Here is a 20,424-nt window from a genome sequence, read left to right on the forward strand (position 1 = left end):
AATGCGAAATGCTCAGTTAAAATAACTTCAAAGCTCTAGTTTTAAAATTGACCAAAGCAAGGATAAGACTTAGGACTAGGACACAATGGAGAGATATCCTAAATTGCATCTTGCAAATCGCATTGTACAGACTGAGGTAGAAAGCAATTTGAGGCAAGCCAGAAGTGTAGAGATTAGGTAATATATATTTTTTCTTCAAGACTTATGTGGCTGGCCAGCAAAATGAAAAATATTACTGTTGGAGTTGCAAGATTAACTTTCTTTTTTGATGCTTTTGTATGTTTTAAAATCAAACTTTTCAATTTAATATGGCTGCTTGTAGTTAACACTTTCTCTGTGTGTTAGACTAACAATAAAATATTGCAAACAAAAGTTGAATTGGCAAGAGTCAGTCTTACAAATAAACAGTCTAATTTGCAATTATTAATTGTTCTGTTTTTTATTTTATTTATATTGTACTTCTGTTGATTGCAGTTGAGGGTAGAAAGGAAAGGCAGAGAGGAGAGGGTAGAGAGGAAAACTAATATAGTTACAAGTGCCACTAGCATGCCATGGTATGGCTGTTTCTTATCATTAAAGAGCAATTAAAAAACACTATTACATCTATAGCTATTGCAGAGGGGCCAAACAAATAAATAATGTTTTCCTGTGATTGCTTTTGATTTTACAATGAGTCCTGCATTGAATATTGATTAAACTTTTCCACAATATCTGGTGGAAGTTCATCATGTTTTAAGCAAGTATTTTTTTTAAGTGATTTTTAACTGAATGGTAGGACGTCAAAAAACCATCTGGAACTTCTGAAAGAATTGTGCTAATCATTCAGATCTTATTGCTCAAAACTTTCTTTTTTGGGAAAGTATGTGAAGTGTCAACCCGGTATGATGGAAAGCAGCCATTTTACAAATTCCAGGGAAATGCCAAACAACTTTTATAATAGGAGCATTTTGGTGGGCTTAGCGTGTCGTTCTCCCACTCCTGAGCCAGATGCTTTACATTAAAATGCTCTCTTGAGGTGCTGCTCCAAACAGTTACTCTAGTAATGTAGAATGTTAACTAGCTATGCAGGATCTCGGGGGCCAGTGTCCCAAAATTTTTATGTATAAACTAATATTGAAAGAAGGATGTGCGTTTGTTCAGGACTTAACTAGTTGCTGCATGCAAAAGGTAACACGTTATTGCATAGCCCCCAGCCCTCCGTTGGACATACTTCCCAGCTACTTCATAGATTTCATAGACATTAGGGCTGGAAGGGACCTCGAGAGTTCGAGTCCAGCCCCCTACCCCAAGGGCAGGAAGTCAGCTAAGGTCAAAGGATCCCAGCAAGTGTCCAAACGCTTAAAGGAGTCCAGAGTAGGTGCTTGCACCACCTCTGGAGGGAGCCTATTCCAGGTTTTGTGGGCTCAAGACAGTAAAGAAGTTTTTCCTCATGTCCAGCCTAAAATGGTCTTGGAGGAGTTTGTGACTGTTGGTCCTTGTCATCCCTTGGGGCACTCTGGTGAACTGATGTTCCCTCAGATCCTGATGCGCACCCCTGATGTACTTATAGGCTGCCACCAGGTCCCCCCTGAGGCTGTGCTTTTCCAGGCTGAAGAGTCCCATGGCTCTCAGCCTCTCTTCATAAGGTCTATTCTCCTGTCCTCTGATCATGCACGTGGCTCTCCTCTGGACTCTCTCAAGCTTCTCCACATCCATCCCAAATTGTGGAGCCCAGAATTGGATGCAGTACTCCAGCTGTGGCCTCATCAAGGCCGAGTACGGCAAGAGGATGACATCCTGGGATTTACTTGAGAAGCATCTATGGATGCAAGCCAGAGTTTGGTTTGCTTACCAGCTGCAACATCACATTGGTGGCTCATGTTCGTCTAGTGGTCAATCATGGGCTGGACTCGATGATCTTCCGAGGTCCCTTCCAGCCCTAATGTCTGTGAAATGACCCCCAAGTCTCTTTCGGCCTTGGTGCAAGCAAGCGTACCAGTGCTGAGCCTGTAAGCATGCTGCAGGTTTTTTTCCCCAGGGTGGAGTACCTTACATTTGTCGGTATTGAATGTTATCAGGTTTGTATCTGCCCACTTTTTCAGCCTATCCAAGTCAGCCTGGATCACCAGCCTATCCTCAGGTGTGGACGCTGTACCCCAAAGTTTGGTATCATCAGTAAACTTGGCCAGTCCACTTCTGACACCAGTTTCCATGTCATAGATAAAGACGTTAAAGAGAACAGGTCCAAGGACAGAGCCTTGGGGGACACCACTGGTCACAGAGCACCGTGATGATTCATTTCCGTTGACTACCACTCTCTGAGTCCGGCCTCAGAGCCAATTCCCTAGCCATTGGACTGTGATGTAGTCGAGGCCACAGTTGGCCAATTTTTCCAAGAGGAGATCATGGGACACCAGATCAAAGGCTTTTTTTAAAGTCCAGATATATGACATCAATCTCCTCTCCCTTGTCCAGGTGGTATGTCACCTGGTTATAGAAGGAGAAGAGATTGGTCAGGCAAGACTTACTTGCAACAAACCCATGCTGGCTGTCCCGTAGGACGTTGCCATGAGCCAGCTTGTCAAGAATGGACTCTTTGATTTTTTTTTTTTCTAGAATCTTTCCAGGGATTGAGGTCAAACTGATTGGCCTGTGGTTCCCTGGATCTACTTTCCTCCCTTTCTTGAAGATGGGCACCACATTGGCCTTCTTCCAATCTTCAGGTACTTCACCTAAGCACCAGGAGTTTTCAAAAACCTTTGCCAGTGGCTGGGCTGTGACTCCTGCCAGCTCCTTAAGTACTCTGGGGTGCAGTGTGTCAGGACCCACTGATTTGAAGGTGTCCAGCCTTTCAAGGTGTTCCTTTACAAAGCCTACACTGATGCTGGGTATAAATTCACCCTCACCCTAGCCGTCTGCATCTTGCTAGGCAGGGCGGTCCCTTTGGGTTGATGAAAAACCGATGTGAAGTACCCATTAGGCAGGTTAGATTTTTTCCTGGGTGTTAGTTGTCAGCTGTCCCATTTGGTTTAGTAGGGGTCCAGTGTTACCCTTGCTTTTCTTCCAACTCCCCACATATTTAAAATAGGACTTTTATTGTCCTTGATATGTGTAGCCAGGTGGAGTTTGGTTGCAGCCTTGACTTTCCTGGTTTGCTCCCTATGGACCAGTGCAGAGTAATCCTCCTTTGTGGTGATTCCTATCTTCCATCCTTTATAAGTCTCTTTTGGCATAGGAGGCCCACGAGTTCCCTGCTGAACCAAAGGGGTTGCTGTGCCCTTTTGCTACCTTTCCTCCGAGATGGGATGGACATCCCTTGTACTTCCAGGATCGCTCCCTTAAGGAGGAACCGCTCCTCTCGGACTCCTCTCCCTGTCGAGTCATGGTCCCTTAGGGCCTCGCCAAGAAGCCTCCTGATCTTATCAAAGTCAGCTTTCCTGAAGTTGAGGACTTCTGCATTGCTGACTGACTTGCCAGCTTTGTGATGGATAGTAAAAGTAATCAGCTCGTGGTCACTGGACATCCCGGCTTTCCTTCCATCTTTAGGTTGCTGACTAGATCATCCCCTTTAGCCAGTACCAGGTCCAGCAGCGCTTTACCTCTTGTTGGTTCATAGACTTCTTGAGTCAGGTAAAAATTGTTCATGCACACGAAGAAGCTTTGCAACTGTTCAGATTTGGCAGTGCTCTTCCCACGGGATGTCTGGGTAGTTGAAGTCTCCCATGACAATGACAACCATGCACCGAGAGCGTGTTGCCTCAGCCAGTTCCCTGGTGAATTCCTGGTCGAGCTCTTGTTCCTGGTTAGGGGGTCTGTAGTAGACTTTTTGTTCATTTTTTTTTTCCTAGGGGTTGGGGAGCAGGGAAGCTCCCCTATTGAAGGTTGATCTTTACCTGGAGGTAAATGTTTAGAAAAATTCAAGATATTTTTCATTAATTGATTTCTTCCCTCTGTTTTACAGCTTATTAGTGTTGTTTTTCATTTCCATGTGGTGCACAAAATATTGTGGCAGGGATTAAAAGAAAGAAGCAGAACTAGCAATTGCATAACTGATAAATTCTTTTTACTTTAAAAAATGGAAGCTGAGAATGCTATCCCTTTTTTTAAATGGTATTTTTTCAGTAGATTTCCCCAAATATAGAAGAACAAACTGCTTTGGGTTCCAGTCTTCTGATTGTAGCAGGGTATTCATGGCATGAGGGTTCATCATTTTTAGGTGTGCACGTAAATCTGTCATAAATTAAAGTTCAGCAATGTTTTCTAAATGGAATCTGTATAGTTCAACAACACGACACTAGTATGTTGGAAATAATGTAAAACAGCTTTAAATGGTTTATTTTAAACAGACCATCACGGAAGGAGCAGCCAAATTCCAGTCATAGCTTGTTGTCAGTCTTCTTATATCAGGCCCATAAACTAATAGATTCTTCATTAAAAAAAAAAAAATAGATCCTCTATAAAAAATAAATGCTTTTTGAGTTCAGTGCAAGAGGATGCTTTTTCCATATAACTCCTTTTAAAGTAACAAATGTTGCCAAAGTACAGAATGCATATTTTTCTGCTCATTCAGCTTTCCATGCCCGCTTCCTACAGAGAACTAGCACAGCACAACTTCACTTTTGTTCAGAAGCCAGTTGCATTGGTCTTCTCCCAGAGCGTGAGCATTTCTTTCCCAGGAAAAACAGGAGTACCAGCTTGTATTTGGGGGTTTCTGTGCTATATACTACTTTCCTTCCTGCAGATTGATTGCAAAGCAGAGTGCAGACAGATTAAATTATATAGAACATATTCTGCAAAAAAATGAAACATCAATTATAAATGCATTGTCATGTGGCTCCAGCACTGGAGTTTAGTAGAACAGAGAGCCAGGTAACAGAAGACAGGCTACAGAATAGAGTGGTGTCTTTAAGGCTGTTCGAGAGTGGCGTTTCTGCTCTGACACAAGAATGCCAATTAAAAATATTTTTAAAATCAGCCCTGAAATACTGCCAGCACATCTAATATTCTTGTCTTTGATCTGAGCCCATTTCTCTCACAGACGGGGGGAGAATGGGGAAGGAGTAGAGTGATTTTGAGTTGCAATGGGTTCTTCATGTGTCCCTGTTTTTAAGAGTTTTGTTTTTTTTGAAGGTGGGAAGTGCATCCCTGAGCCTGATCACTGAAGGCAGATGAAGATGCTTTTATTAAGGGAAAAAAAAACTGAAGAGCAAGCCAAGGCTTTAGATGTGTTTCCAAATTCAAGCCTGTGTTTGGAAGAAGTGAAATATTTTTCATTGTGTACCAAGTATTTTTATAAGTTTTTAAAGTCATTCCACGCAGTTCTGAGTGTGTGCACAAATTACTAACTGCATGTAACAGTTTAGTGTATCAAACTTTTTCTGGTGTTATGCCTACAAGTAAATATATACAAGATTAGATAGTCCTAGCTAAGATATTCAAACCCATCTTAAAATGTAAGAAGTCAAAACCTTGTCAAATATAAGCATCTGTTTATCTGTTAATTAACTAGTTGAGCAACAACTCAGACTTCCGTTCCAGTCTCAAGATCATGTGTCTGTGTCTATCTCCCTCTGTCTCAAGGCTGGAAGTGCTAGAGACTCTTCTTAGCTCAAAGGAAATTGGTGTTAACAATGCAGATCTGAAATGTTACAAATCCAGGTCACAGTTGCAATTTAGCCTGGTAATATTTAACAGTAGCAGAAGAATTGCAGGTGCTCCCGCAATGCACTGATGAGGTGTGGAGATGCTAGAAGGAATTGCAGCTAGAACAGTAGCTGTTGCATTGCAAGTCTTTCAAAACTAATACTGCAAAAGAGAATTTGGGAGATTTTAAAAACTGCGTGCACATTTCCATGTAGACTGTGGAGGATACTTTCCCCTACAAGATTTCCAAATTTGGGATACTTATTTCCAAGTAATCTTTACTCTTTTACCTTTTAAGTGTCCAATCCTGCAAATCCTTGTTTATAATTTATAGAGGACAGTGTGACTGAGTGCTGCTGTGACTTTGTCCGTGGGCCCAGGTCACATTCCTTTCTGATATTTAAATGTATTGAGCAATCAGCTGAGCTAATTACAATTGAGGGTTATATCCAGAAGAAGTGTTTCCAGCTTCATTCATAAGAGTTGCCAAAATAAGGACACTGCTTATGAAATCTGTATGGTCAGTAGCACATTTTTGCAGACTTGGGTTCTACATTTGCAAACATATTACTGTAATTTTCTTAAACTTTTCCAGACCTAGTGCCTACAGGCTGTACAAAGACCTCGCATAGTAGTATAGTTAATCTTAGTTTAAATTAGAATGAAGTGTTTTGACATCTTATTGCAGAGAAGGATGATGAATGCTCCGTGTTAGGGCTGTGTGAAGCTTCGGTCCCCGATTCGATTCGGCAGAGATTCAGCCCAATTCGGTGGCCAAATCTCTGAATCGAATCAGGATACCCTTTAATCTTTCCAAATCGAATTGGCACCCTCCGAAATTGATTCGGACACAGGAACAGCTTTAAATGTTTTTTCTACATACCTCAAGGTAGCAGGCACCCCCTGCACCTCCCTGGCTCAGCGACTGGTGCCTCCTGCATTTAGGGGGGCACCCAGGGTCCCCCTGTGGCCAGTTGCCGAGCTGGGGCACACGGGGTGGGGGGGAGGGGTTCCCCTCCACACTCCCTGGCAGACCCGGAAGTTGACCAGAAGTACTTCCAGTCCACTTCTGGGTTTGCCGCTGAGCATGCAGGGCCTCCCCCACCCCCCCTGTACTCCTGTGGGATGCTCCATCCGCCCCAGCATCACAGTATTCATGAGCCGTGCCTGGTACCTCGAGGTATGTAGAAAAAACATTTAAAGCTGCGTCTATGGCCAAATCGCTGATTCTCCGAATCGTTATCGAATCTTCAGATTTGGATTCAGCCAAATTGAATCAGGGACAGTGATCTGAATCAGCTAATTGATTTGCTGTGCCCAATTTGGGCTGAATCCAAATCAAATTCAGCTGGCTTCACATACCCCCAGATGGCTACCTGTCAATCTCTGGGGAGGGGTGGGACTTCCAGGGCCCCTCAGCCAATCTCTCCCCTTCTCCCTGTGCTCCAGGACACCAGGGCTTCCCTCCCTTCTCCATTTAGAACTGTCCCGTCCGTCCCCCCCCCCCCCCGGTTGCTACCATTTTCCTGCTTTTTCACCATCCCCATGCTTTTTTGTGCCGACCGGGATTTTTCGTGGGGGACCTACCAAATTTGTGGTTTCCGTGAAAACTGTGAAATCATGAATTTGGTAGGTTCCTAGGCATGACTTGCCCTTGGTGAATCCAAGCTGACTGTTCCTAATCACCACCTGCTCTTGTAAGTGCTTAGAAATGGATTCTTTGAGGACCTGCTCTATGATTTTTCCAGGACCCGAGGTGAGGCCGACTGGTCTGTATGCATGTGACTTAATTCATATCACAGTTGGGTCTGTATTAGCACTGGGATTTCCCAGTTCCATAGGTTAATGATGACTGACAACATGGTTTGCTCAAATTCATCAAAAATATTATCATTGAACTGTGTAAGACCCCTTTATATAACATTTCTGGCAACTGTTTAAATTATTCAAAGTGCGAATAATTTGTCTGCCTGCACAGCAGTATGTTAAAAAGGGATGCCAAAAAATGCTTTGGTCTCACTCATAAGTGTATACACTGTGCAGGGTTTGCTCTTAAAATAAGGTGAGGAAAAACTTCTTCACAGTCAGGGTGTCCAGACCGTGGAATAAGTTCCCTCCAGAGGTGGAGCAGTCGCCTACATTAGAAATCTTCACAAGGAGACTGGACGGTCACCTCGCTGGGGTCGCCTGACCCCAGTTATCTTTTCTGCTTGATGCAGGGGGCTGGACCCGATGATCTTCCAAGGTCCCTTCCAGCCTCGCAATCTGTGAACATAGAGTTCAGTGCAGCCTCGGCTTTTCAGGTAGCATACGTTTTCCATTACAACCGAAAAACAGAATAACAGAAATACTGACATTTGTTCTACATGCGTTGTCTTTTACTACATGTGTTAAGGAAGCTTTCATCAGAGGCTGCTAAAGAGACCTTATTGGTTTGCAGCTGTTTGCTAGGGTTTCGTATAGCACTTCAAATAACGCTGCTGTTTGAAGACGAGAACCTTGTGGTGGTGTATTCCTCCCCACCCAGTCCACAGCTGCATTCTGGTGTCAGCGTTGGCATTTAGCATAGGCTATGTGGGACTTCAGTTTTGTGGTATTCTGGTCTAGATGCAAGAGTGGCACTAACTGAGGCATGACATGAAATGCAAGCTTTGTGCCCAGTCCTGTGAACATTACCGGTGTACTGTTTATTTGCTGGCATGCCTCCTCTTATTGCAGTTAGGCAATGGGACTAATCACAGGTAAGACTGCTGACTTAGGTGTTCAGGTTCATAAATGCTGAAAAATAACTGGCTCTGTACCCCCCATATTTTTTATAGCGTGAGCTATGATATCTCTATCCATCACACTTATTCTCTCATAAAAAATAGAAATATTAGCTAAGTGATTGCAGATTCTGACATTTAGAGCTAACCCAAATCATCTGACTTTTTAAGGATGAATAATATGTTATGGCAAATAACATGTATTCCATGCAATAGATTGACCTGGTTTTTAATAGTGTCTAAAGTCACTTTTTCTAGGAGAACCCAAACAAAAGCTTAAACAATAATTAATACACAGTCTTCTATGCATCTGGGTTGTATTTGGCAACCGTGTTCATCTGAAACCAAAATAAATAAATAATGCAAAAATCTGCCACTCTTGGTTCAGAGATGATACCTTTTATGAGACCAGCTGAGAAACTGCAAAAAAACCCCAACTTTTTCTGCAAGCTTTCGGGCTCACACACCATTCTTCAGGCTCAGGGAAGGTTAAAGATGGTAAAAAGCCCTCATATGTTGGAAATAAACTTCATTTTTACACAGAGGAAACAGAAGCTGGAAAATCTGTTCCTCTGGGTCCATGAGAGTATCTTTGTGGGGTTGCTCTTTGTTGCGCAGATCAAGCAGGATTCCTTCCCTGGTGGGGTCAGGGAGGTGTAGAAATCTTTTTTGTTGTTCAGCAGTAGATGTTATAATCCCAAATCGGCCAAAATTTGCTACAGTATCTTCCATGTTTCTGGGATGTATTTGGCAGCTGTGTTGGTCTGCGACAAAAAAATGCAAATATCTCTGAACCAAGAGTTCTAATTTTTTAGTAATTTCTCAGGTGGTCTAATAAAAGGCACCCTCTCTGAACCAAGAGTTCTAGATTTCTCCAGTTAATATGCAGGGCACTTCTTGTTCTTCACAACAAGGATCATTGCATTTATTTTCAGACATACGCTCCTTGAAAGTGTTCCTGCCAAAGGGGCTTGGACTTCATGTATGAAGGGAAGCAAATAAAGACTTTCAAAACAAAAGTAGGCTTCTAGAGACATTTCATAAATTAGCATGTGTGCTGTAATAAAAGATGTTCTAGAAGGCTCTAATCATCTCTAATGATGGCAAATCTTATCTCTATTTGAAAGTGTGCTGGATTTATTTCAAGCTGAGTTACTTTGCTGTTTCAGTTGAACACTCTTTACTGGAGCTGAAAGAGTTCATTCTGATCCTTTCAGATTCCAAAGACTTCCTTCCTTCTGGAAGGAACAAACTGGCATATTGCCTTATACGTCTCATGATATCCCTACTTGTAGAAAGGAAATAGAGAATAGTTTACTTCCTTACCAAATTGTTATAAATTGAAATATTACAGCCATAACTGTCTTTAGTCACCAGTAGCCACACACAGACTTAACAGTAATAAAATAACAGCCTCATCTACACTTTGAAATCACTTGCCTGTGGTGGAGTTGTGTTGTAGTTGGGTAGTATTACCTTTTAACACTAGTCTTTCTTACTTAGATTGGACCAAGACTCATTGTCACATGGTGTTGCAATTTAATTTTTACAGTGCTCAAAGCACTGGTTTGTATTAATGTTACGTCCCTTTATTCGGTATTTTCTAGTCTACATGGTGGAGGTTAGAATTTTTACTCTGAGGTTGCATGGTATTTGAAGTGTGGTTAACATCATTGACCCTGCCTCTGTAAACAGTATATTTGCCTGAAAACAGAACAGGCTTCATTGAGTAGCTCAATTTTAGCCCCCATGAGAGAAGACACAGATAATGCAGCATTGAATTTGGCCATGAATGTTTGCGGGGCCTCATAGTTACAACGTATTTGTAGTCCCTGAAGTAGCATTATATTAATATTTTCAGCTGAGTAAGAAGGGAGCAAAAATAGAAATGTTGAACTCTGCATCTCAAAATTTAGGTGGGAGGAGGAAATGAGGCATCCTCAGCTTACAGTCCAGGACACCTTCTTAATGACAATACGTAGCTCTTGTATATATAACGCGTTCATCAAGAGATTCCTCCAGTGCTTCGCAGAGGAGGTCAGTATCGTTATCCCCTTTTTTACAGGTGGGGGAAATAGCTGATTGCTTAAGCAAAGCAGTGGCAGATTTAGGAATAGCTCCTAGCTCTCCAGTCCCAATCTGATGCCCTATCTACTATGCATGCTGCCTGTCTCAAATGTTTTGAATCTGAATCCTGAATGTTGGGACTTGTAGGGTGGCCATCATAGAAGACAGTCCGGTTGTCCTCTGTCCTCTATTGATACGGAACCCGATGCCTTTATGTCCTCTATTTAAAAAAAAATTTAAATAGAGGACAAAGTCATCGGGTTCCATATCAATAGAGGACAGAGGACAACCGGACTGTCCTCTATGATGGCCACCCTAGTTGGGAGGGAGGCTGACCCCTTTAGCCTTAAGATGCATCATCTGACTCCCCAAATTAGACATGTGAACTGATCCACACTTCTTGTGGGCTGTTGTTGCGGCTTGAATCTCTGAGGTTTTGCCCAGGAACGATCTGAGCATTCCCAAACTTTGCTTTGTTTATGGGCAGCTCCTACCGCATCTAGTTGGTGTGTTGTGCTTCCTGGAAGCCTAGTGTGCTTGCAGTTACTTGTGAACCTCTCCACCTGCTGCAAGTATTGGCTGGGGAGAAATAAGAAGGTTTTTGTTTTACAGTAATCAACCATTGTCGTAGCAATGGACAGTGTTCTCTTTGTTTCTGTGATGCCTGCAAAAATTGCAAATGCTTCCAACTTTGCTCCTTCCTCCCAGGGCGCCTTCCAGATTGCACTGTTCCCCTGCTGGCTCGGAGACTGTTACACGCAGATGAGCTCTGTAGGAGAACGTGATTGTATAGCCATAAATTTAACTTGTTTCCCATTCAGTCATATGGACTTCTGTTTCCACAGAGACCAACCCTCTTTTATTTCAAGGAGGATATTTTTAGGAGCTACTGTTTAGGTGGTGGAAGGACTTCAGTCCTTTAAAAAAGAAAATGAGTGGTGACAGTGCACAGGGGAAAATCTTTTCAGCGTCTGGATCTTTTTCATTCTCCTTTTCTTGCATATGTGTGTGGTTTCCCATTTTTTTCTACACTCTTGCTTTCTTTCCTTCCTGACTCTTAGCTTCTCTCTCTCTCTCTCTCTCTCTCTCTCTCTCTCTCTCTCTCTGCTATCTTTCAATCCCTTTGTTATCTTTTCCCTTCCCATTCCCTATTTCACTTTCTACCTAGCTTTCCCCTTTAAGACCTAAGGACCTAAACCAGAGTAAGCCTGCCGCCATTAGGACTTTGTGGACCTTGTTCATGAATCATCATATGTCCTCTGGCCCTTCAGTACACGTGTAACTATATTTGAAAACTTGTGCAGCTCTTGTGATTGTCTGAGACTCAGCAGCCTTCTGATCAAATGGAGCAGTGGTAATGTATATGACAAGCTAGTCAAAGATAGTGAAATTAGATTATCTATTTTTTTATGCTGTTTCAGGTAGACGTAGATATAGAACTGACTAATCTGTAACTGCAGCAGTCCAAGAGAGATTTTTTGATACTATCCTGCTTGGTGGAATTGCTGCCACGTCTGGCACCAGTTGCAATGAGAAAAAAGAATGGTGTGTTTGGTGTATTGTATGACATCACATAAAGAGGGGCATTAGTATCTTAAAAAGACCCTCCCCCCCATACAGTAATGAAGAGTTACATTTTTATTGGCTTGGTACTTAGTCTGTGAAACAAGATAATTTAAATGAAGGCATTTTTTAACCTGTAATGTGATAGGCATCACTGTTACCCTGCACTTCCCCTTTAGTCGCTTGCCATTTTCATATACATTTGTATTATGAAGTCTTTGTTGTATGCATATGCTGGCTAGCATAGTGATGTCTCATCTATAACTGGGCTTTGGACTGCCTCAATAATACCCTACACTAATACTGTAAAGACTGCTCCCTTGCCGTGTTGCCTGTTGCTGTAGTCTCAGCTCATGCTGCACCTTCTCTTTTTGAAGACTGAGATCAGCATATTTGGATACATTATTTACAGAAGTTCATTGCACACTGGGCAGTGCCATGAATGGGGTGTAGATTCTCTTAACTGGTTCTTGGCTCTGCTGGCTGTACTGTGGCCAGGATTTTACCCTTGGGGTCCTGTTGCGCAGTGCAGCAGAGCCAGACAAGTGCTACTGCACCTTGAACTCTGTACCAGCAAGGGAAAGCTTACCCTAAATTAACTCTTATGTCACAGAACCACAGAACAATAAGGCTGGAAAAGGACCTCTAGTATGTCATCTAGTCAAATCCCTTACTGCAAAGCAGGATTGACTCTAGTCTGATGATTTACACAGAGAAGGATCAACACTGTCTGAACGGTACTGGGAAATTGGTATCTAACCTACTGTTTATAACAAAACTCCAGAATGGAGATTTTGCTTCTCTCAACCTTGAAAAAACATCAGGTCTGGTTATGGTAGGTTGCCCGTAAGCTGCCTTTGGGCAACCAAGAGGGATAAAATGTTGCGCTCCAGGCACAGATCATTTTATTATAGCTGCTTATTTATATCACAGTAGTGCCCAGAAATCTAATACACCCAACCCTCAGGTCCTGCTGCCATCCCCATCTGCTTGGAGTCCCATACGCAGGAGGTCCTGCCTTCCTTCCTCTCTCTTTCACTCTTCCTGTACCATCCTCCAGTTGCCTTGCCTCTGGTACTCGTATAGGACCCCTGAACCCACATCAGCTCCTGTCTCTTTCCCTACATGTCCCAGGCTCCTGAAACCCCTTCTGCTTCTGTTCCATCCTCTGTCTCAGAACCTCCCCCTTCTCACTCCTTGGCTGGGGGCTGGGGTGGTGTGGGTGCTAAAGCACATTAATAGCCCAGACGTTGCAAGTTTGAAGCTATAGCAGAAGCACTCATGGCAGGGCCCTGTCAGATTGCAATGAATCTGTGAATTGTGCTAAATACCTTGTCACACAAGGACACAAAAAAGGAAAGTGCCCAGAAGCTCTACTTTACTAACATTTAAGGGAGACGGTTCCTGTGCCCCAAGACCTACTGTCTAAATAAACCTTGCTTCGTTATAGAATGTAGTTCATCTTGGATAATAACTGCAGTCTCCCTTTCTGAGTAATTTCTCTTCCCTCACCTCTTTGCCTGCTGTCACAGAAGTGGCTGATTTGCTTCCTGGTAGGATTTTGGCATTGGGATAAAGCTTGCAGTTCAGTGTACACCAGGTTATTAGTTTCAGCAGGGGCTGAAACCCTGCCCAGTACACAGCCTGGTAGACATCCAGCCATAGGTCTTGACTTCCAGCGTCATGGTAATGACAGTAGGGCGGTTGGCATAATCTAGATTGGAAAATGCCAAAGATATTAAGAATATTTCCTACTAGAAATATACTCTCCCCTATAGTTATTTTTTTTTCCTTGTACAGCTTTAGATAGAAAGACGAGCTGTGTATTGGGCATTTCCCTAATCACCCATAGCCAACAAAATAGTGGCCATGATGTGTTTGTTTAAAAGTTCACAGTGGCCAAATATTTTTTGCTTTCTGAAAAATGCTTTACCTAACACTAATATATCTTGGCATTTAAGGTAATGTTTGTGGTGATTGTAGTATTAGACATGAAGTAGGGTCAGAAAACTATAGAACACGTAGATTAGGATGGTAGTTAGGTGGAGCAGGAAAAACAGAGCCATTCGTGGCTGTTTACACATCCTGAGCTCTGTGATGGCATGTTTTTTTTTTTATAAATTGTAAAATATTAGGTACAAAAATGAAAAAATAGTTCACTGCTGCTTCTAGTTGTGACTCTGAATGTAGAAGGGAACAGAACTAAAGTGTTGGCTCCTAAGCAATAAGTTATAAAGCACTGTATGCTATTGGATCAGATTTACATTTAAATATGTGAACAAGGTAATTGTAATGAATCCCCCCAGTCATTTTGATCTTGATTTATGCCTCTTCTCAAGAGTGGCTAATTGTTTTATAAACCTGTTAACTTCTGACACTGCCTTGCATTAAGCATTAAAGCTGTAAGTTCTCTTGTAATTCCTAGAAACAAACCTGAATTACCCAACTCTTCACAACTTCCTGCTCTGTGTTGTGAAAGATACCTGAGATTCCTTAAGGCTCTCAAACAAGCAGAGATTAACCAGTGCACCATTTTGCTTTTGTTAAAAATACAAACAAACAAAAAAACCTTTTTAATGCTACAGTATTCTGATGATTTATTTTGTTTCTGTGGCTTTAAATGCTGATTTTATCAATTTGTGTACATTGTGAGTGTGGATTTTGGATGGTGGCTGTAGAGAGAATTTGTGTTTCATCTAGGTTACCGTTTCATTTGTTCCATACTGCCAAGTTGTTTTTAAAACCAACATTTCTTCAAATTCTCTCTGCAGGTACGGTGTTAGCCCTGAGAACATTATTCTGTATGGTCAGAGCATTGGAACTGTCCCAACTGTGGATCTGGCATCTCGGTACGAGTGTGCAGCTGTAATCCTTCATTCTCCTTTGATGTCTGGATTGCGGGTAGCTTTTCCTGACACCAGGAAAACATACTGCTTTGATGCTTTCCCAAGGTACGTGCACATTTTGCCAGGAAGGATTGCTCTCTACTCAGTACAATATAACAATATTTAAAATTGTGTGCTGATTTTTATTGTTGTGACCATGCATCTTGAGCTTTGAACAGACAATTTTTATATCAAAACAAGTGTATTCACTTACAACTGTATGGCTTTCAGTCTCATACTAGCATGCTAGTTAGCTGAACAAGCAAATAAAGAAAACCCTCCAACTTTCTTACAGCTATTTACCTGCCCCACTCTCTTTAATGCTGGCACATGATTTGTTATTGTCATTAATTTTGTGTAACCAAATTTGGAAAGGTTAATGGTCATCTTACAGTACATTGGCAAGTTATTTTAGGCTAAAAACTAATACCATTAACTAGTCAATTTTCATTTAAAAGTTGTGATACCACAGACTGTCCATAGATGGAATTCAAGGCAGCCTGTTAATTTTTGCCGTTACTTGACACAAACAGTAGGCTGAGCTGGATAAGGTCTGGTTTACGTAACGAGAGAGTAAGGAGTTTCCAATGATTAGGGCACTGACCTGGGATTCTGAAAATCTAGGTTCATTTTCCAGCTCAGCCCAAGACTTCAACTAAAACCAGATAATGCACTTGTCTCAAAGCAAGTTGTACCTTTGTTTGTCCTGGAACAGAAGCCCATGGATTCGCATGTACACATGTTGTCCTTCCAACCCAGGTTTAGTGAATAGTTGAATGCACTGCCACTTTTCTGCCATTGATTCAATGATACAAACCTGGGACAGCTATTCAGATGCACTTTGTGAGGTGCTAGGACAAACTGATAGCACTTCTTATCCCATGAACCTTTATAGAGTTTTTTCTGGATCAGTGGACATGGGTGTCTGAATGATTGTACTTTAATAAAATAGTTTCTCCTGGAACAAATGTGACATCAATTTGTAGCCTTCCTGTGTAACATTTGGCAAGTCATTTTACTTTTTTCATTGTCTCTGGTTATCATAAGTGAGATACTTCCTTATTTGATTAGGGCGTTTGAAATTTGTAAAGCAGATGGTCAGGTAGTACTGTACTGGTGCCTGTAATGAGTGGACAAGGCAAAAGACAGCATTTGGCCTTCTTTTTAATCACAATCAAACTCTTCATTGTCAAAAAATGTCACATTCTACATAGAAAAAGTAGAATGTTTAGTTTTAAGAAAAAAATCTGTTTTATGAAGTGTCTTACAAGAAGCATTGTTATAATCCTAGATAAGAAGCAAACATTGGACTAGCAGCAGCTGTTCCTTGAATCCTAAACCTTCTCAAACATTGAGTTCTAAAAACGTGTGAACTTTGAAATCCTTAGTGTTAAAATAAGTGACCTGAGAGGACTCTTGATCCAATGTAGTTATTTCTGAGATGCTAAGAAATGTTTATAAATGGCTTGTCTATGGGGATTCTGTGTTAAAAGTGCTGCATTTTGATATTTGCAGGCAGTGGTCACTCTTTTGAGTTCAGGAGAAAGGCTGAGGGCAGAATGGAAGCCTGACTTTTCTACTATGGAAATGTGGGGGCAGGCAGCTGTGAAAAGGCCCTATATAACATTTTTAACCCCCTGTTCTTTCATAATTGAGATCTTAGATTAATATGTGGCCATTGGTATCATTTGCCCCTCTGAAAACTGATTTGCTTCACCAGCAGACTTTACAGCATGTTGACTTCATTTCAGTAACTTCTTACAGGTGGAAGTGCAAGAAAATAACGTAATCCACTTGCTGCTTGTTGCAGTGACTGTTAAGGGAGTTGAGAGCGGTAGTTAGACATATAGTCAAATGTTCTGAGTAATTGGAGCTGTATTTGTGTTTGACTTCTGTAGGAGGCACCTATTCAAGTAGAAAATGCTCCAGTACTTGTCTAGGCATTCACTTTACAAGTACATTTAACAGAAGAGGCATTGTTTAACATTTGCTGCAAAAAAATGTACACTGCTTTCCAGGAGAGAGTTTGTAATAGACACAGCTAAAATAAACAGTGTTTCCCTTGGGCCTAGTTATAACAATAAAATCTAGCTTCAGGGGCACCGAATGCTTAAGTCAGCAAAAGAGTCCTAATCACTTTTCTATAGGAAAAATTTCAAAACTCCTGTGCTTTGCATCTAAAGAAGGTGTTCCTGATTCAAGTGACTGAAGCCACTGAAGAATGTCTTGCAAATCTTTAGACCAGCGTTGCCCAGTTCAAACTGCACAAAAAGCTGTTTATGGCATCTGAGAAAATCCCTATCTCTGAGAAAATCATCGGGTGCCTATCTCTTTGCAACAGCACGTGGAAAATTTCTGAGGGCTGGGAATGAAGCATCCCATAATGCTCTTATGTCTAGAGAGAGCTGAAGACCAGAAAACTGACTGAAATCTTCTGTAGAATTGGGCTCCGACCTTTGTATGCACGTATAGTAGTGCAGGGCTGTACAACTGGCATGTCGCCCACAAGAGGTTAACAGAGACCCCTAGGCTCCCACCCGGCCAGTGTTGCCTTTATCACTCTGGATATGGCAGCACTGTGGGTCTCCAGGTTCACCCTCCCTCTGGTTTCTGCTGCATGCCCCATCCCAGGGGATGGGGCAGCCTGTGTCCCAGAGCACCCGTGCGGGGTGGGGGGGGCCCGTGGCTGGGCAGCTGAAGGCGAGGTGGGGTGCCACATAGCGTGCAGCAGAAAATAGGAGGAGGACCATGTCATGCAGCCTAAAAGGCCTGTGGCCCTAGCGGTGTGCAGACCTCTGCTTGCATGGCCTATGGGGCATACGGCCCCTGGCCTCTTAGAAGCTGGACAGCCCTGTAGTAGTGGGCGTTCATTACATTTGTCATGTTTTGTTTTATCTTGGTCACAGCAACTTAACATTTAAAAAAGAGGGTTATAAGGAGATGTACGGCAGGGTAGATATGTACCACATAGATTAAATGAGATGCATAGAGCACAAGCTTTTGTGAACTGGAGTTCACTTCATCAGATGTTGTGAAAGGACAAACACAGTGCATGGTATAAACTGGAGTTAAGTGATTTAAATACAAAAGGTGGGAAAAGAGGAGGGAGAGGAAGGGGAGAGGGGGATGGTGCTGGGAGGGGCATACAAGCAAAGAACCTAAGAACAAAGGGGTCGTGAAAACTAATCCAGGTGACGGGAGGATGGTCTATAGTCCCTTTTCAAACCATACTTAATACAATCCAGTTTGGGGATGATTTCTTGTTTCACACTTTCCTGTTCCTAGACTGGTTTTTAAAATGTTGCTGCCTGAGAACCTTTCCGGACACTCCACTGCTTACAGGTGTTCTGCCGCGGCCTTTGTGCCGTTCTGCAGCTGGGATCAGATCAGTGTTTCTTCGTTTTTACATATTCAAATTGCCCCCTATACCCCGATGTAGACTGCAGAAGGGCATTGTAAGGAGGTGATATGTGATATTAGTAGACTTGCAGGTGGATGAACCTCAAATGTTGTACTCCTTGTCATTCAGTCCAGCAGTGATATAGTCTGTATTGATGTGGGGGCACAGCAGGCATTTGGGTCCACTGCAAGGCCTGATGCTCTGGTGAGGATGAGAATGAGTTAGTCCTGTGCTTAAGAGATTTCCTTTGAGGTTGTGGGGGGCTGGCTATAAGGCAGGACAGATTTGTCCCCCATGACTATCTTGAGATGATCATCCTGTTCCAGGAGGGCTTGGAGGCCATTTAATGAACTCTGCGGTGTTCAAGCTGGGGACTGTAGGTGATTGTTGTCTTTGTTCCAGGGCTGGTAGCTGGTGGAAGTAATGTCTGAGTCTGGCATTGTTGATTTGAGTGGCTACAGTTTTGGGACTGTATTGTAATTGTAGGAATCATTGGTCCAGATCTTTAAGGTGTTCACCTTGGTGTTCATCCCAGGATCAGAGCAGAAACTGTTGTAACGTAGTGTTTGGCTGCAGACAGTGGCTATAGTGGTATACTTAGAGTGAAAGCTGGTGGCGTGAAGGTAGCTGTGGGGATCGGTTGGTACATGATGCAGTGTGGCTGTTGCAAACCTTCACTGTAGCGTCTAGGAAATGAATCTGCTGGGTGGAGTATTTCAAAGTTGGTTTGATGGAGGGGTGGAAGTTGTTGAAGTCCTGGTTAAATTTCTCTACAGATTCCTTCCCATGTGTCCATCAATGACGTCTTCATAATATGTACCTGAGGTATACGAGGGAATGAGAGGGCAGCTGAGAAGGACATGGACTCCAGGATATGTCTTAAGTATGTTGGTATATTGGGGTGCCATATACGTACCCATGGCAGCGCCATTCATTGGTAGCTATAGGGTGTCTTCAAATCTGAAATTGTTTTGTATGAGGACAAAGTGAGAGAGTGTGATGGAAAGGGAAGTAGTTTTCTTGTTGGATTACAGGCCACGAAGAACATTATCCCTGTCCTCATGGAGGATGTTGGTGTACAGAGATGTGACATCCATGTTAGCTAATACAGCATTTACTGGGAGCTTGTAAATGGAGTGCAGTTTCTTTAAGAAATCTGTGGTGTCTTTCAAAAAGCTGGTATATGGGAGCGGCCAGAAATTTCCCGTGATGGTACCAGTGCCAGAGACAAAATAACGTCCTGGGTTGCCGTGTTGCTTGGTCCAGTTTCCTGGCAGGTGGAATCCTTTCCTGTGTTTCCAGAGGTAGCTTCTTTTGGTTTTTAGTTCCTCCTGCTGTTGTGCTGTGGGATCCTCTGTCTGGAGTTGCTAAAATTCAGTGTTGGAAAGTTCTCTTGGCTTCTCATAGGTACAGTTTTGTCTGTGACAAGTGGCAGCCCCCAACCCTTATCAGTCTGTTGTATGATAATATCAGAGCTGGTTTTAAGGCTGAGAACGGCTCTTAGTTCTGCAGGACTGAGTTGGCAATCACAGAGTGGGCACAGAGGCAGAAACAGTTTACATACGGGTGCAGAGTGGGGCCATCCTGAGACGCCGTTCATAAAAACCTCAGGCTTCTACAGTTTTGGCTCCTGTATGTCAAGCCCTTGTGCTTGGTACACTCATCAAATTCAAACTGAATTCACCAAAGTGGAATTTTTTTGTGCTCAAACTTGTGAATCGTTCTTCCTGGTCTTTAAATACGTGATATTTACAATTAAAGGGAATGTTCCTAGCAGAGAGAAAGCAAAGTTTTGAAAACAGCTTTCTTCACAAGGTTGGGTAGCTGAAATAAGCCAAGACAAACGACAGTTTAAACACCCTTCTCGTTATTTATTTTTTGTGAAGCTTGACAGCAGAGAGAGCGTGCAGCATTTTGCTGCTAACCACCTGAGCTGCTCCTTGCTGTTAGTCCAACTTCATTTACACTTAAAACAGTGAAAACAAACGTTTGTGGGCTCTCATGAATATGCAAGGCTCAGCTGTCTGGTTTCACTGTAGGAGACAAAATATTTCTTGGTACACCTCCGGTGAATTGTCATTATGTGCATTTTATGTTGGGATGCCATGAGAATGTAGTCTCT

At 42.5% G+C, this 20,424-nt stretch overlaps 1 protein-coding gene across 1 annotated transcript in view; it reads left to right on the forward strand.

The window, feature by feature from the left end:
- ABHD17C (abhydrolase domain containing 17C, depalmitoylase) overlaps positions 1-20,424 on the forward strand; it is a 57,508-nt gene that overhangs the window by 34,167 nt on the left and 2,917 nt on the right. The window contains exon 2 of the mRNA XM_006275589.4: positions 14,789-14,968. Within this exon, the coding sequence (XP_006275651.2) occupies positions 14,789-14,968 (180 nt within the window). The remainder of the gene's footprint in view (positions 1-14,788; positions 14,969-20,424) is intronic.

Source organism: Alligator mississippiensis, chromosome 11 (assembly GCF_030867095.1).
Source record: "Alligator mississippiensis isolate rAllMis1 chromosome 11, rAllMis1, whole genome shotgun sequence".
Taxonomy (NCBI): domain Eukaryota; kingdom Metazoa; phylum Chordata; order Crocodylia; family Alligatoridae; genus Alligator; species Alligator mississippiensis.